The sequence below is a fragment of the Hevea brasiliensis genome, chromosome 12, assembly GCF_030052815.1.
Source record: "Hevea brasiliensis isolate MT/VB/25A 57/8 chromosome 12, ASM3005281v1, whole genome shotgun sequence".
In the NCBI taxonomy this organism is placed as follows: domain Eukaryota; kingdom Viridiplantae; phylum Streptophyta; class Magnoliopsida; order Malpighiales; family Euphorbiaceae; genus Hevea; species Hevea brasiliensis.
Window position 1 is genome coordinate 42236272 of NC_079504.1, and position 17139 is coordinate 42253410.

Consider the following 17139-nt stretch of genomic DNA (forward strand, 5'->3'; position numbering starts at 1 on the left):
TGGGCCGGGCCATTACATTTGGCAAACGCGTCACTAGGGGTTATGAACCACCAACTTATAAACCCAGCATCTCTCCCGTGTTTTGCTGATGTGGGATTTGCCTAGGGTGTTACAATCCACCCCCCTTATGGGACTCAGCGTCCTCGCTGAGGTTTGCTCCACCATCGCTCAAGGTTTCACGCGGAGCAGCTCTGATACCACAAATGTAATGGCCCGGCCCACTAGTGATATTATCCGCTCTGGCGCGTCACTAGGGGTTACGAACCACCAACTTATAAACCCAGCATCTCTCCCGTGTTTTGTCGATGTGGGATTTGCCTAGGGTGTTACAGTTTTGGTCATTTATACTATAATTAATGGTCAATTAGATGGAAAATTACACAAAGAGACTGAATTGTAGGTTTTGCCAAATTTTAGGGACAAAAATGTTTAGCTTTAAAAATATGAGAACTAAGTTATAGATTTTGCCAAATTTTAAAGACTTTTACTAAAAAATTAATTTACAAGTCTATATAACAAGTACAATAATATGCGATGCACGTTAAAGACAAAACTGGCAAAACTAATAATAATAAAAGGAGCATAACATTGATTTTCCTAATTAACATCTCTTAATCGAGGCCCATGATAGTTTCCCTTGCAATTCAGCAAATTTAAACCTACAATCAAATTTAAAAAAATAAAAAAAGTTAAACCTATGATACAAATAATAAACAATAAATTAAGTGTCAACTGAGCAATAAGAGTGACTAAAGGAAAAAGAAATCTATTAAAAAATAAATACAATGAATTTTTAACCGAAACATAATTTTAATCTTTCATGTAAAAGCAATTTCTCAAAAGAAAATTGAAAAAAAAAGGAATCAATAATTTAACATGCGAGTAATGTGTGTACACAATCATTTTTTTAATTGAATAACCATAAAGAAAAACAATTATAGTGTATTTTACTGACTCAATTTTTCTATTTTTATCTCTTGTCAAATTTTGCTATGAAATCTCAATAACCAAACATACGATGTAATGAAATGTGACCAAAGGAAAGAATTATAAAGAATATAATTACCTATATTTGTCAACAACGGTAAATAAATGACAATATCTATAAATTAAAATGTATAAAGAATGATGAATTCATACCTTAGCTATTTTTAAAAAAACAAGAGAGAAAAAGGCCATTTAAAAGTACCTCTGCAATAGTTATTCCTGGGAGACTCAAATGCAAGATTTTGTCCGGTAATTAATATTACTGTATGGGCCAAAATCAATTTCTTTAATGTGGCCTAATATTAATTGATATTTACTTTAATTAAGAAAAATCTTAATTGTACAAGGATTACTTTAATTGAAGTAAATCTTAATTCTAATTGTATAAGGATACTTGATGGATGTACCAGATTAAGTCTTGGATATATATACATAAGCTGATCCTCTTTCTACCCATAAGGTCACACACATTATCTTTCATAAAGTCAGAGATAATAGGGTTAGCTCAAAAAAGTCTTCCATTGCTAAAGTCTTGTGTGTGAATCAAGAAGGGTTAAGAGGGAAAAATCAGTTTATTAAATTAAAGGGTCTCTCTCAATTATTAGCATGATTCAATTAAACTTTGCATCAGGTAAACTTTTTGGATCTGTGAGAATTTATTTGTTCAAGATCCATTATTATGGTGATAGTTGAATCTTATATTTATGATTCACATTATGTTTATGATTGTTATGATCTATTAAGATTTATTTTACATGTGGTATTAGAGCCCTAGGTTTTGAACAATTAAATTTCTCTATTAAATTTATGATAATGAACATAATATTAAAGATCTTACTTGTTATTAGATATGGGCAGAATTAAAGTGTAAATCATGAAAGTTTTATGATTAATGTTAATGATTAAAATAATTAAAATAATATTATTAAAATTTGACTCAATTAAGTTTTGGGCATGAGGATTATTAACACGATGAAAAATCATGTTATAAAGAGATTTAAGTTTGAGATCATGTTTTATCAAAAGAAAGAAATTAAGAGAAATAAAAAAAAATTATGTTTTCTACCCAATATAATTAAGATTTGTAATTAAACCTAATGAATGAATAAATATTAAGTTTATTAAGATACATAATTTTTGTGCATTCCTTATGATATTAATTTTAGTTTGTTAGTCACAAAAGTGGCCGAACTAAAATAAAATAAAATTAATAGTTTGTTAATCACCAAAGTGGCTAAACTATGAATAATGTTTACATGCATAAAAAAATTATCAATTATCTATACTAATAAATGGCTATGATGAAAAATGGATTAATTGATGCCCACTAGTCATTAGAACTTAAGGGTTTTACCCAAAGGTAAATCAATTATTCTATGGCAGTGAGAATTATGAGGACAATAATAATTTATCAAATATATATTGGATGTCCAAAGACAACATGTATATTTGATGTAAGTTAATTATTATCCAATCAAGTTTAAAGGCATTTAATTTTGGATAGTATATTATAATATATACCCAAAGGAGAACTATAGTATACTCTAATTGTTAAAGTTATCTGAATCTATTTTGAGCATATAAATATAATATTGCAGCTTTTTGTCTTCATTCGCAAGCTTAGTCTGTTATTGTTTTAATGGGTTAAACTTCTTTGAATGATGTGAACAAGTTAAGTTCCATTTAGGTGTCTTGGACCTTGACTTCACATTATTGGAAGGCCAACTTGCCAGTATTATGGATTCAAGCAGTGAGGAAGAAAAGTTATACCATAAGCAATTGAAATTGGTAAACAAATTGAGCCTTATGTTTTTGCGAATGACTATTGCCAATGACACTAAGACTATAATTTCACAAACTGAAAATGTAAAAGAATACCTTAAACTTATGAAAGATATGTTCTATTCTGAAGCTAAGTCACTCACTGGTACTGTAATGGCATAACACATGACCACAAAGTATGGTGGATCAAAGAGTATGCAAGAGCACATTATTGAAAAGAGTGATATTGCACTAAAACTAGAAACTTTAAGGATGACAGTTGATGATTCCTTCTTAGTATAGTTCATTATGACCTCATTACCTCTTGAATATGGGCCATTTCAAATTAACTATAACACTATTGAGGATAAGTGGAATGGTAATGAATTGGTCAATAAGCTAGTTTAAAAGGAAATAAGACTGAAAAATTAAGGGACTCATTCTGTCAACATTATGGGTCAAGAAACTAATAAAGTATTTAAAGTTAAAGCCTACAAGTTTAAGAAGAAATAGAAAGGATCTTCAAAAGTTACTCAAGTCGAGTAAAATAAACAAATGATAGATAAGTGTCACTTTTGTACGAGAGTAGGACGCTATTAGAAAGATTACCTGAAAAATAAAGCTTTATTTGAAAAGAAAAGTAATCATTATACTTATGTATGTTTCAAATCAAACTTATTTAAAGTTCCTAATATTACTCAGTGGCTTGATTTTATTGCTACTATTTATGTGTCCAATGTGATGAAAGGATTCCTTATAGTCCAAACCAAAAATCCAACTAAGACTTCCTATCTATGGGAAATTAGATGAAGGCTTCAATTGAAAGCATAGAGACTTACCATTTGGTCTAAGATAATGGCTATCAATTAGACCTATTAAAAACATTCTATGTGCTTTCAATTTTTAGGAATGTCATTTTATTTCAAAACTTGATGAATTTGGGTTCAATGTTAAGTTGGGGCATGGATGTTTCAGTTTATTTAATAATAATTATAATTCCATTATTGTTTTTGGAATTCTTACTGATGATCTATATATACTGAAACTTAATGATAATTTTGTTGAATCCTTGCCTGTCACTTATAGCAATATTGGAATTAAGCACAGTAGACTGAATGAGAATTTTGTTTTCTTGTGGCATAAGTGTTTGGGTCACATATCTAAAGAAAGATTAGAAAGGTCAACAATGAATGAGATTCTACTAAGTTTAGATATTATTGATCTTAATGTGTGTAGATTGCATTAAGAGAAAGCAAACCAAATATAATAAGAAAGAAGCCACAAGAAGCGATAAGCTTCTTGAAATTACGCACACCGATATATGTGGGCCTTTTGATACTCCATCTTTTGGTGGAGAAAAGTATTTTATCACCTTTATTGATGATTTTTCACATTATGAATGTATTTATTTGTTTAATGAAAAATCTCAATCAATAAATACACTTGAAGTGTACATAAATGAAGTTGAGAGGCAATTAGATAGAAAAGTGAAAATAGTAAGGTCAAATAGAGGTGGTAAATACTATGGGAAACACACTGAAATAGGACAATGTCCTTGTCCATTGTAAAGTTCTTAGAAAGTTTTGGTATATGTGCATAATATACTATGCCAAGTACTCCTCAATAAAATAAAGTGGCGGAAAGGCGAAATCAGACTTTAATGGATATGGTTAGGAGTATGATGAGTAACTCTTCTTTACCTATATCTTTATAGATGTATGCACTTAAAAACACTATATACTTGTTAAATAAATTTTCTAGTAAGGCAGTCTCCAAAACACCTTATGAATTGTGGACTGAAAAGAAACCTAGTTTAAGGCACCTACATGTTTGGGGTTGCTGAGTGGAAGCAATAATTTATAATCCACATGGAAAGAAATTAGATTCTCGAATGATAAGTGGATACTTTATTGGTTATCTAGATAAATCTAAAGGATATAGTTTTTATATTCCAAACTATAGTCCAAGAATTGTGAAAACTAGTAATGCAAGATTCCTTGAGAATGGTGAAGTTAGTGGGAGTGTTGAGAGACAAGATGTGGATATACAAGAAAATAAAGTTGATTTTCATGTGTCTATTAATATTCCAATATTCACTCCTACTCCACATGTTGTTCCAGCAGCTGTTGAAGTACCTAACAATGCTACACAACATAATGATGAAACACATCCTGAAGAAGCTAACCCACAAAAAGCTAATGAAGGTGAACCACAAGAAATGCCATTAAGAAGATCTCAAAGAGAAAGGAGATCAGCAATTGCTGATGATTACGTGGTTTACTTGCAAAAGTCAGATTTTGACATAGGAATTAATAAAGATCCAGTTTCCTTTTCACAAGCTATAGAAAATAATGAGTCTAATAAATGGTTAGATGCCATGAAAGATGAGTTAAAATCTATAGAACAAAATAAAGTATGGGATCTCATCAAATTGCTGAAAGGATCTAAATGAGTTAGGTGTAAATGGGTCTTTAAGACCAAGCACGACTCAAATGGCAAAATTAAACGATATAAAGCAAGACTTGTTGCCAAGGGTTATACTTAGAAAGATGGTGTTGACTATAAAGAAACATTTTCACCAGTCTTAAAGAAAGACTTATTAAGTATTATCATGGCATTAGTGCCTCATTATGATTTAGAGTTACGCCAAATTGATGTGAAAACAACCTTTCTAAATATAGAACTTAAAGAGGAAGTTTATATAGACTAACCTAAAGGTTTTAAAAGGCTATATGGTGTGTAAACTTAAGAAATCAATATACAGACTTAAGTAATCTTTCCACCAGTGGTATATTAAGTTCAATGATACTATAGTCTTTTGATTTAAAGAAAAAGTCACGGATTAATGTATATATCTTAAGATCAGTGGGAGTACATTTATTTTCTTAATTCTGTATGTTGATGATATCTTGTTTGCTGCAAAAGATATGGGCATATTAAGTGAGACCAAAGATTTTCTCTTAATGAATTTTGAAATGAAAGATATTTGAGAGGCATCCTTTATGATTGGAATAAAAATATTCCGTAATAGATCACAAGGACTATTAGGATTGTCTCAGAAAACCTATATTAATAGAATTCTAGAGAGATTTAATATGCATAAATGTTCAATAGAAATTATTCTCATACAAAAAGGGGATAAATTTAGTCTCAATCAATGTCCAAAGAATGATGTGGAACATAAAGAAATGGAATCAATTTCTTATGCTTCAGTTGTGGGTAATTTGATGTGTGCTTAAACCTATATAATTATTTATCCTGGAATTGATCACTAGAAAGCTGCAAATAAAGTTTTATGGTACCTGTAATGAACTAAAGATTTCATGCTCACTTAAAGGATATCTAATCATTTAGAAGTAGTTGGATATTCAGATTCAGATTTTGCTAGATGTATTGACAACAAAAGTTTATTTTGGCTACTTGTTCTTATTAGCTGAAGGAACAATATTATGGAAAAATGCCAAAAAAAAAAAGTTTGTTATTGTTTCATCCTTTATGAAAGCAAAATTTATGGCATGTTTTCAAGTTATAATTCATGTATTATAGATGCAGAATTTTATCTCAGGACTTGAGGTAGTCGACACCATTAGCAAGCCACTGAGAATTCATTGTGATAATTCTGTAATAGTATTTTCTTCATAAACGATAAATATGCCAAAGGTACCAAGCATATGAAATTAAAGTATTTTATCATTAAGGAGAAAGTTCAAAAATGAAGAGTATCTATTGAGCATAATAGTATTGATCTCATGATAGTAGATCCATTAATTAAGGGTTCACAACCTAAGACATTTAAAGAATATTTTCTTATAATGGGTCTTGGTTGTATTAATATATAATGTATTAGTTTTGACACTCTGAGCTCATTGATGTGTTTCTAATATACAGTAAAGCATTTCCTATTTCTCATGATTGTGTACACATAATATTTTAAGTGAATGATAATAGGAAAAGTCTTTTGAGACATTATTGTGGACCATGATGTGATAAATATATATCCATTATGTACCTACTATGATAAGTTGCTAGTGTTGTGGTATATGGAAGGAAGTTTGTGATTAAACAATGTACAACCGTCATAACTCATACTTAGTAATTTATTATAGGAAAGTAATTATGAAGTACATTTTGGAAAGGATTTGTTTATTCTATGCCCGCCTAATGTTTATGTTATTAAAGTTTATATCACTTAATTATTGTGCCAAGTGGGAGAATATAAGATTTTGTTCGGTAATTAATATTACTATATAGGCCAAAATCAATTCCTTTAATGTGGCCCAATATTAATTGACATTTACTTTAATTAATAAAAATCCTAATTGTATAAGGATTGCTTTAATTGAAGTAAATCCTAATTCTAATTGTATAAGGATACTTAATGGACATACCAGATTAAATCTTGGATATATACATATATATATATATATATATAAGCTGGTTCTCTTTCTACCCATAAGGTCACACACATTATCTTTCGTAAAGTCAGAGATAATAGGGTCATCTCAAGAAAGTCTTTCATCGCTAAAGTATTGTGTGTGAATCAAAAAGGGTTAAGAGTGAGAAATCAATTTATTAAATTAAAGGGTCTCTCACAATTATTAGCATGATTCAATTAAACTCTATATCAGGTACGCTTTCTAGATCTGTGAGAATTTATTTGTTCAAGATCCATTATTAGGGTGATAGTTGAATCTTATATTTATGATTCACATTATGTTTATGATTGTTATGATCTATTAAGATTTATTTTACACCAAATCCTCAAAAGGATTATCGCACAACATTAATTCTCTTACATCTTCATCCTCATGATATATTAGACGAAGTCCACAATTCTTCACCTTTAACTGGTCAGAAAAAAATGATGCCTTAAGTTGATTACATCCTTTCAACTGATCTAGAAAAGTTATGGAGCTAGGAGGCACAAAGCTAACCCAAAGTTGATCAGAAGTGATGCATAAATCTTGAACGATTTCCATCGTAGAGCGACCTAGAAACAAACTTTGTTCCGATGGTAAATTGTATGCGTGCAAGTCACAGACAATAGTACGAGTATCCACTGAAGGAGGCTGATCATGATGGAATCTAAAAATTGTAGATAAACAGAATCCTCCCCATCCGTAATTCAACCGATAAGGAGGTAATTGTAATTCTAATGAAGACCCTGAGCCTTGATTGTTGAACCACACAGGAACTTCACTTGAGGCTAAACACAATGATACAAGGGTGTTTGCACTAAAGAGTCCCTGAGCCAAAATTATTACTTAACAATTAACATGTGTAGCTCTGCAGCAATATTCTAAGGGAAAAATAAAACTTTTTTGGTGGATGCATGTGTAATTGGATAGTTATTTAGTAGTTGAGTTGGTCCTGGAATGCACAAATTCTAAAGTTCTTTGGTAAGAAGTCAGAATGCACATAATGAAATTTGCTATGGGCCACAAAGATAACTTAAAAAAGGAACAAATACATGATACAATATCATATGACACAAAAATATATAATATCTTAAAAAAAAAGTAAGATAGAATATATATTCACTAAAAAATGTGATTTTTTTTTTTAATCTAGGGCCTCCCAAGATGTGTATGTGTGTGTGTGTGTGTGAGAGAGAGAGAGAGAGACTGACCAGAGAGAGAGAGTTGTGCACTAATAAGAAATGCAGGTAACTCATTAGCCTTGCAAGTGGCCTGTGATTTTGGCCTTGAATCTCAATCAACCTTACCCATTTTACAAGAGTGAATGATGAAGTTCTTGAAGTGCTTGCTTCAAATGGATTTGGAATACTTTCCGGTGTAGTTAGACATTCTGCACTAAGTTGTAAAACGGTTGATGAAAGATCACGCAAGGAATGAAGCTTCTTGCAATCAAAGAAGTGAAGGTTTTCAAGTTTAAAATTTCTACTTATGCTTGTAGTTAGTGAAGTTTCCAAGCAAAAGCTACCCTCCATACTAAGATATTTGAGACCCGAAGGAAAATTATTTGGAAATGATTGAATCCTCTTACAATTGCTAAAACGAATAGCTAAGAGTTCAGAGAGTTAACTAATGCTTTCAGGCATGCTTACAAAATCATTTTCGCTTAGATCATAAGGAATCATTGCATCGATAAGACCGCAATGACTTAGATTAAGTCTCCTAAGAATGAAAAAACCTCTTAAAGAAGGCAACTCAAAGGACATGGCAGGTGTAGGCTTCTTAGGCATTAGCCGCCAAGGGCAAAGACAATCCCATGGCTGAACTATGGTAATGATGTTGAACCAATTCCTGCTATTTCAAACACATGCACAGATGTCATGTCCCCTATGTTATCGGGATTTTCTTCAAGAATTGAGCAGCTAGTCAATATAAAAACTTTAAGAGACTTCAAATTACACAGGCTACTTGGAAGAACTATAAGGCTTTTGCAATTCTTCATGTTCAGTAAAACAAGCCTTTCTAGAAGTCCAATAGAATGGTGTACTTCAAGTAATCCTGTACAACATTCAAGAATTAACTCTTCAAGGTATGGGATCTCTCTAAATTCAGGTGTTTTGATTAATTTTTGGGAGTAACTAAGATCAATTATCTTCAATAACTTTAAAGGCTATAAAAGATATAGAAAGGGAATCAGAAAGAAACCGTAAAACTAGAGTAATAAATAGATATAAGGAGTTAATTATACATACTCTTACTCCCTTCCATAATTGTTCAATTCTGCTATACGACAAATGGAGCTCAACAAGTTGATCTGGTTGAAAAGTTTGTGGCAAAGATTTGAAACGATACCCACGCCATCCCAAGTACCTTAATTCATTGGAAAGATATTCAATGTCTTTGGAGAGGTTTAAATTGCGAAGTATGAGCAATCTTAGAGCTTTCATCTCCAAGAAAGCTTTAGAACTCATGTATCTATCTCCTTGATCAAACATATAATCTAAGACTACACCTTCAATTAGATTCGTTCCTTAAAAATTAAAGGCAACAATTAGTGGTGAAGATAACTGAAAGACTTGTAAAATTTATAATAGCAGTTTGTCAAATCAAATATAATTCTTAATTATTGAGTAATACTTACCATATCATTCATTCAAATGTGACCGACATCCTTATGAAGCCATAGTCTATTACATTGTCCAGGCTCTTCTCGACATTCATGATGAACAATTTCTTGACCCATTTCTTCAAGCAAATCATGCATCCACACTCGATCTTCTAAAATTGTTATGAGAGATTTATCGATGAGCTCTCTTAGACCAATATCTGGGTATAATCCACAACTTTCCAATACTCTCATCACATAATCTTTTGTTTTTCCTTTAAAAAAACATGCGATGTCTAGAAATATTTTCTTTTGTACTTCCTGCAGTCCATAAAAACCTATTTTAAGTTTACTTAGAATTTTTTCATTGGGAATTTCCTTTAACCTCTTCAATGCACTATTCCATTCTTTCATACAAGGAGCAACTCAAAACATTAAGTGCTAATGGGAGGCCACCTACATAGTTTACAAATTGGTTGGATAGCTCCATGCAGTATTCTGGTGGACAGTCATTCTTAAAGGCTTTGAAGCAAAAGAGTTGAAGGGCTTCATGATGATTTAACTCTTCAACCCTATATATTTGATCTACTTTATGTTGGATCAATAAATGTTCATCCCTAGTCGTTACTATGATTCTACTTCCAACTCCAAACCAGTTTTCATCTTTTTTCCAACTAATAATTCTAATTGCTCCAACTCATCAACATCATCAAGAATGACCAAAACCTTCTTCCGGGATAGCCTATTTTTTTGTGATAAACTCCATTGTACACATCGTACACATCTGTAACCCCTCACTGTAGCAATTCCGTACATTCTACTGTACCGGTGACCGGTGTCGGTCCGGATAGCTAGAATGACTAGAAAAATATTTAAACTAAAGTGAGAAATCATAATTAACTGAAATATTAATAAGAAAAATTTAGGAAAAATTTTAGAAATAAAATACTACCAAGTTAAATGAGCCGGTGCCCTAGCGATGGGTAACCTAGTGGGAAGTTACGGTTCTCACAACTAGGAGCCCTAAACCCTGGAGAAAATTCATAAAATAATTTTTGGCACTCCAGAGAAGAGTCATTGAGGTTTCCATGGCATTAGAATGCCAAGAAAATCCTTGGAAAATTTTTTCAATCGGTACAGACAATTTTAGTCTGTTAAGCTAAACAGAGGGCATTTTGGTCATTTTGTCTGCAGAGATGATTTTTGGCCGACTTGTCCAGTTAAGTAAATAATTATTATGACATAAAATGTGAATAAATATTGCTAAAAATTAAATTGAAAATGAGTAGAAAAGAAAGGAAAAGAAAATGAAAGAAAATGCCAATTATGACATCACCATGATGTCATTTAAGAAAATTCAACCAATCACAATTAAGCACCACTTAAATTAACCTATTAAAAAGGATAATTGAGGCAAAAAAAAAAAAAAAGCCATCTGCTCTTCCTCACCCAAACCAGGCATCACCCTCTCCCTAACCCATTTCCTCCATGAAAGCTTAAGGCAAGCTTGAAACCACCCACCAAATCACCTTGAAACCACAACCTTGCTTCACTACCAATTGATTTTGCAACTTGAACATCCTCTAGCTAGAAAAAAGAAGAAGGAAGAAGGAAGTTTTGGAGACTTGAAAAAGTTAGCAAAAGAGGTTATTGTCTAATTTCCTACCCCTTTGATTTAATTCATATTTATTGGCATGAAATAAGTAGAAAATGTAAGAAAAACAAAATAAAACTTAGGTTTGTGCATCCCTATAATTTCAGCAGCCTAAGGTTGGTTAGGGTTTGATGAATTTACTTGAAGTAAAGTGTTTATGAGCTACCCATAGCATGAGATTAGTGATTGAACATGTAAGAGTAAGTCGAAATACAAGTGTGATGCATGAATGAACCTTGAAAATGTGGACACTTGAACAATATTAGGGTTGCTCAAGTAATGGTATGTTAACATTGTAATGGTCAATTAGTGACCATTTGAATGTTTGTGAGTAGGAATTGAAGTGAGTAAGGATGTTGGAGTTGAGTTTAGGCATGCTGCACTTGGTGACCTGTAGGACTGAGTATGAGTCTAGCAGGTTTGGGCAGCCATAAATGGAGTTGTATAGGTTCAATTGGTGCAAGGCTAATTGGAAATGAAACTAGACACATAATGGCACAACTTTGGTGAAGAAATCCTGCCCAGAAAACCAAACCAAATTGACCTAAAAATTACCCTAATCCGGGTGACTTGCATTCTGCCTGGGCAAAATGACCAAATAAATAGTGTTCATTCATTTGGTCATAACTCAGTATAGGAAAGTCCAATTTACCTGAAATTTTACCAACAGAAAGCTGAGACATAGACCTATAACTTTTATGAAGAAAACAAACCTAAATTTTGATCATAACATGTTCAAAAACTGACCTACAGTCAGTATACAAAACACTATAGATTTGGTTCTGTCCAGAAAATCTGGAAAATTTGCAATCCGGCCAGTTATGGTGTTTAGGCCATAACTTGAGCTACAAAACTCCAAATGGAGTGATTCAAAAAAAGAAATGTAACTAGACACAATAAGGAACAACTTTTATGAAGACAATTCTACCAAATTCCTACTGTACAAATAACCAATGGAATAGTAAATTTAGTGCTTGAAATCTGAAAATTGTGAATAACTAACACTATGCTTTAAAATAGAATTGGCAACCAATGCCAACAACTTTAGAATGAAAAATGTGATATGTTGGTGATATTATAACCAATATACCTATTGTCTATGAAAAATTCAACATGTTAGTTGACTAATGAAATGAATAGTAGCCATAAAATTTAAATTTCAAAGAATTACATAAATTAAAAGTGTTAAATGTCCTAGTAGGCCTAATGTGATTGGTTTGGATAGGTTGGCATGCCAACAGGGTTCTGATAGCAGTACTGCGTATGATGTATGGCTCCATTCCATTCTGTGATGATAGCCTATGGCTATACTGATTATGATGTTATACTTGGCTTTATGCCTTCTTGCTTTTGTGGCTTATTAGCCATTCTGTTTGCACACCGGGAGACACATTGTGACCGATGGTGTGACGACCCGAGGTACCTGGTACCCAGTGCTAGTTTGCCCGTTTATCCAGTCCGATCAATTTGTAAAGGTTACTTAGGCATGGAAAAGTATAATTGTAATTGAACTGATTATTAATGAAAATAAGGACATGAAATATCAAGATAAAGATCAAGAATGATTACAATAAAATAAAGAAGCTCAAAATCATTAAGAAAACAATTAACAAAATGCATGAAGAAGTTAATATCATAAAATGTAATTAGCCCTCGACTAAATAATAAGTTAGTAATTATTCATTTCTTATGAACACAATAACTAAGAAATTATTTTTTTTTTATTTGCATATTATATTTTCTTATATTATTGGCAACACTAAGCTTTATGCTTAGTGCGTCGCTTTTGCAACGCGTAGGTACTGAAGATTTGGACAGAGAGCCTAGTAGACCACAAACTGGGTAAGGCCGTTCACAGTTCTGCATAGTGTCCATGTCACTTCACAGACTACAGTGCATTGGTAGGACACTAGGTCCCATTTTGTATTTTGTGATTTTTTTTTGTAAGTTTTGTAATTAAACTCTTATTTTATTATGTATATTTGAAACAAATGTAATATAATTTTGTATTAATGTAAGTATTTGTAACTTTGTGATTATAAATACCATATGAGAATTTATTTATGATTTGAGCATGATGATGATGTGAAATGAATGAATGACAAAAGGAGGAATTATTAAGAAATTGTTGTAAATTGATGTGAAAATTAGGAGTTGTGGAATTGAATGACTACTGAAAGTGTTTTTCTTAGGTTCCGAAGAACTGTTTCCTCCATTTTTAGCCGGCACTCTGCCGGATTTTCTATAAAATTTTCGGAGCCACAAATTAATTTATAATTTCAATAAATGAGCTAAATGAGATCAATTTCATAAATTTCACTTAATAACTATAATAAATAAATTAAGAACGGATAAGTATCAATGGGATAAGTTATGGTGTTCCGGTACACTGTGTGGCATATCTTGCTCGGCTACACTGTAGACGGGTAAGGGGTGTCACATTTAGTGGTATCAGAGCACGGTTTAGGCATTTCTGGGTCTAGATCGAGTCCATACCATGCATTGTATTTGTAAGAGTCGAGGTGACACTAATGCATGTCGACACCATATTTTGGTCGATCCCCAAAATCAATAAAACTTCGAAACCGATCCCCAGTACTAAGTCTCCTTTTGACAGCTAATCACATTTCCGATCCCTCTTTGATAGACAGTCACATTTCCGATCTCTCCTCACAAAGAATTGAATCAATGCTAAGTCCTCACATCAGTCAAAGCCTTACCAGTCTATTAGATCGCTCACCGATCTCTCAAACCCATTGTCGAATCTCCCACTACCAAGTATATTCCTGATCTCTGTTGGCAAACGAAATAAACTGACAATAGATCTCTTCTTACCAGTTTTATTGCCGATCTCTCTTTCAAAAGTTTAAGAATGATTAAAGGTTCCATACCGATTTAATGATGACCCCGATCCTAAGTGTTTAAGCCGATTTTGACCAAGTCCCGTTCACCGATCTCATGCTCATTGTGTTTTCCAATCTCTCACACTTAGGTTAATAATCATTTTCAGTTATTTCAACATACTCAGACAATCAAGTGTTTAATAATTTAGAAATTTTCCGATCATAACCATTCATCGAACAAAAAAGGGCATTCCACTTCATTTCATTTCAAAAATTTGTACAAGTCATTCGGCTGGGGGATCACCCCCAGCCTGATCTACATTTTGCTCATTTTCTCTCTCACCCTCGGCCTCCTCTTCGCTTTCCTCTTCGCCTCCGGGAGCCAGGTCGGCCATCCAAGAGAAGTCCTCCTCTGGGTAACGCTTCTGGAGCTCGGTCAAGAGATCCTTGTGAGCGTTCACATAAGCACCGGCTATTCCTGTCACCATCTCTTCATCTTTTGCCTTAAGCTCCTCAGCAAGGTGAGCGACCTGAGCAGCTTCGTTGGCCCGGAGCGCCTGGACTTCTCTAAGAGCATGATCCCTTTCAGCCAGAACATGAGTCTGTTCGGCCAGCTTATCCTCATAGTACTTCATGCGCCCCTCAATTTGAGATATGTAATCTTGAGCGGATGAGAGTTGGGATCGGAGGGATGCCACTTCTTGACTCTTCTTCTCGACCTCCTTACCCAGGCGGTGAGCCTTTTCCCGGACTACGTGCTGGTTCACCAGGCACTCTACATTCAAACTCATAGATCGGGTCAGGATGTCGTCAAGATTGTCCGGAGACAGTCTGTCCCGATCCTCCCGAAGGCAGATGGAAGACCCCAAGACTTTGGCAAAATCGGGGTTCTCCCGAACAGTCCGGTTGTTCTCCAGAGAAGCGATCAGCACTTGGGCGCCACGAGAAGGGGGCCTCGCAGGAGGTCGAGAACGACCCCCTTCTGTGCTTGGAGCAACTGGAGGAGGTGGAGGCGGCTCTTCTCGTCGAGGAGGAGATCGGACAGCTTCTGCAATCGGCGGTCCCGAAGGTTGAGGCGGGTCCCCTTGTATCTCCCCAGGTTCACGACCGGGTGTTTGAAGTAGCGCCAAACGCTTCATCTCTTTTACTTTCCGGGAAATCTCTCTTTCTTTCTTCCGCTTCCTGGAACCCTCACCACCCGCCATACCTGCACAAAGAAGAGGTCAGTGAGATCGCTAAGGTCCTGAGATCTGAGATGTAGAAAATACCAATGCCGAGGTCAGAGAGCGGAAGTTCGCGATCTTGGCCGGTGATCAGCTGTATGGTCCAATGATGCAGCTCGGCAGTCACCGCATCTAAACAGGAGTACTTTTGAGTGGCAGCTTGATTCTTCAGTTCCATCACTATTAGGCTTTCCTCCTTGTTCAGGGTAATACGCTTCGGAATCAAGGGCCCCTGGTGCCACCAGCTACGGGGGAAGTCCTCAAAGCAGGTCGGATTTTTGCTCCTCAGAATGAAGAAGCGGTTCTTCCAATTCTTAAGGGAGGAGGCCAGATCGGTAAAGAGCCCACAGTGAGGCTTCGCCTGAAAAAACCAGTGCTCATCGTCCTTTCGGCGAGTTAGCCTGTGTAGTTCGGTGAACACCTTAGCCGTAGGACTGATTCCCTTAGCTCGGCACAGGCCTCGGAAGGCTATTAAGATCCGCCACTAGTTAGGGTGAATTTGGGCAATGCACACTCGGTGAAATTTTAGGACCTCCTTGAAGAAGTCGTCCAGAGGGAACCGAAGACCGGCCTTTAACTGTTCCTCGTATACCATAACCATGTCATTCTCTTCAAAGAAGTGATCGGCTCGATGATCGCCGTGACACCGGATAAGTTCGTACGAATCAGGACGAATATTGTACTCCTGGTTGAACGATTGCAGATCGGATTCTTGCAAGATCGATGGCAGCTCGTCCATAGGAAGATTCTCCCTCCCTGAAGAAGGTGCATGCCTTGATGGTGCGATCGCCCCAGCCGAACGGAGACCCTAGGAGGTTACGGTTGTGCGCTCGGCCCGACCACCTCTTCTTCATCAGACGACCACGAGAACTGAATGGAAGGAGGGCTCGTCGCTCTCTGACCTTCGGCGCCGCTCATTTTCAAAGGAAATAAAGAATTTAAACTAAAAAGAAGATCAAAGCCCTTACCGGAGTCTGATCGGCGTCGGAAGAACTTGAGAAAACGAGAGAACTTTGAAGTTGTGAGCAAGAGACTGAAAATGACATACAGGAGCAAATGGCTAACCCTTTACCCTTATTTATACTCGTCCGAGCATTTAATGCTCACGAGGTTCCAGGCAGCGCATCGGTTAGCGGGGCTCGCCAGCTGTTCTGACACGTCTTACGCATATCCCCAAGATCCCATAAAGAGATCGGTTAATTATAGAGCGGCAGATTCAGGTGTTTCGAATTATGGATCGGATAAGTGTCATTTAGGATCGGATTACATCATTTGGGAGATCTCAAGAGATCGGAATACATTTCCAAAAGTCAGATTACATAATTTGGGCGATCTAAAGATCGGAATAATAGAGATCGGAAGATGGGGATCAGCATGAGAGATCGGAATAGGAGCGTGTTAGGGATCGGAAGGCAAAAAGAATAAGACAAATCCCAAATAACCGTCGTCAAAATCAGAGCCGAGGTAGTTAAAGCGTGGCAGACGAGATCTCCATCGCACGCCTAAGAATCGCTTAATCTTGACAGTGCGTGGTATGTCATGACAGTCCTGTACATCCCAATCTCCACCGTTGATCTCACTTGTAAGGACAAACCCGGAACCCTTGGATCAAGAGAGAAGACGACAAGACTAGTGTCTTTCGCTCTTAGCC

At 35.0% G+C, this 17139-nt stretch overlaps 1 protein-coding gene across 1 annotated transcript in view; it reads right to left on the reverse strand.

Annotated features, from left to right (window-relative positions):
* Positions 1-533: 533 nt before the first annotated feature.
* Positions 534-17139, reverse strand: part of LOC110646206 (TMV resistance protein N) — a 40421-nt gene continuing 23815 nt past the window's right edge. The window contains exon 2 of the mRNA XM_021799589.2: positions 534-659. Coding sequence (XP_021655281.2) covers positions 602-659 — 58 coding nt within the window. The 3' untranslated portion in view covers positions 534-601. The remainder of the gene's footprint in view (positions 660-17139) is intronic.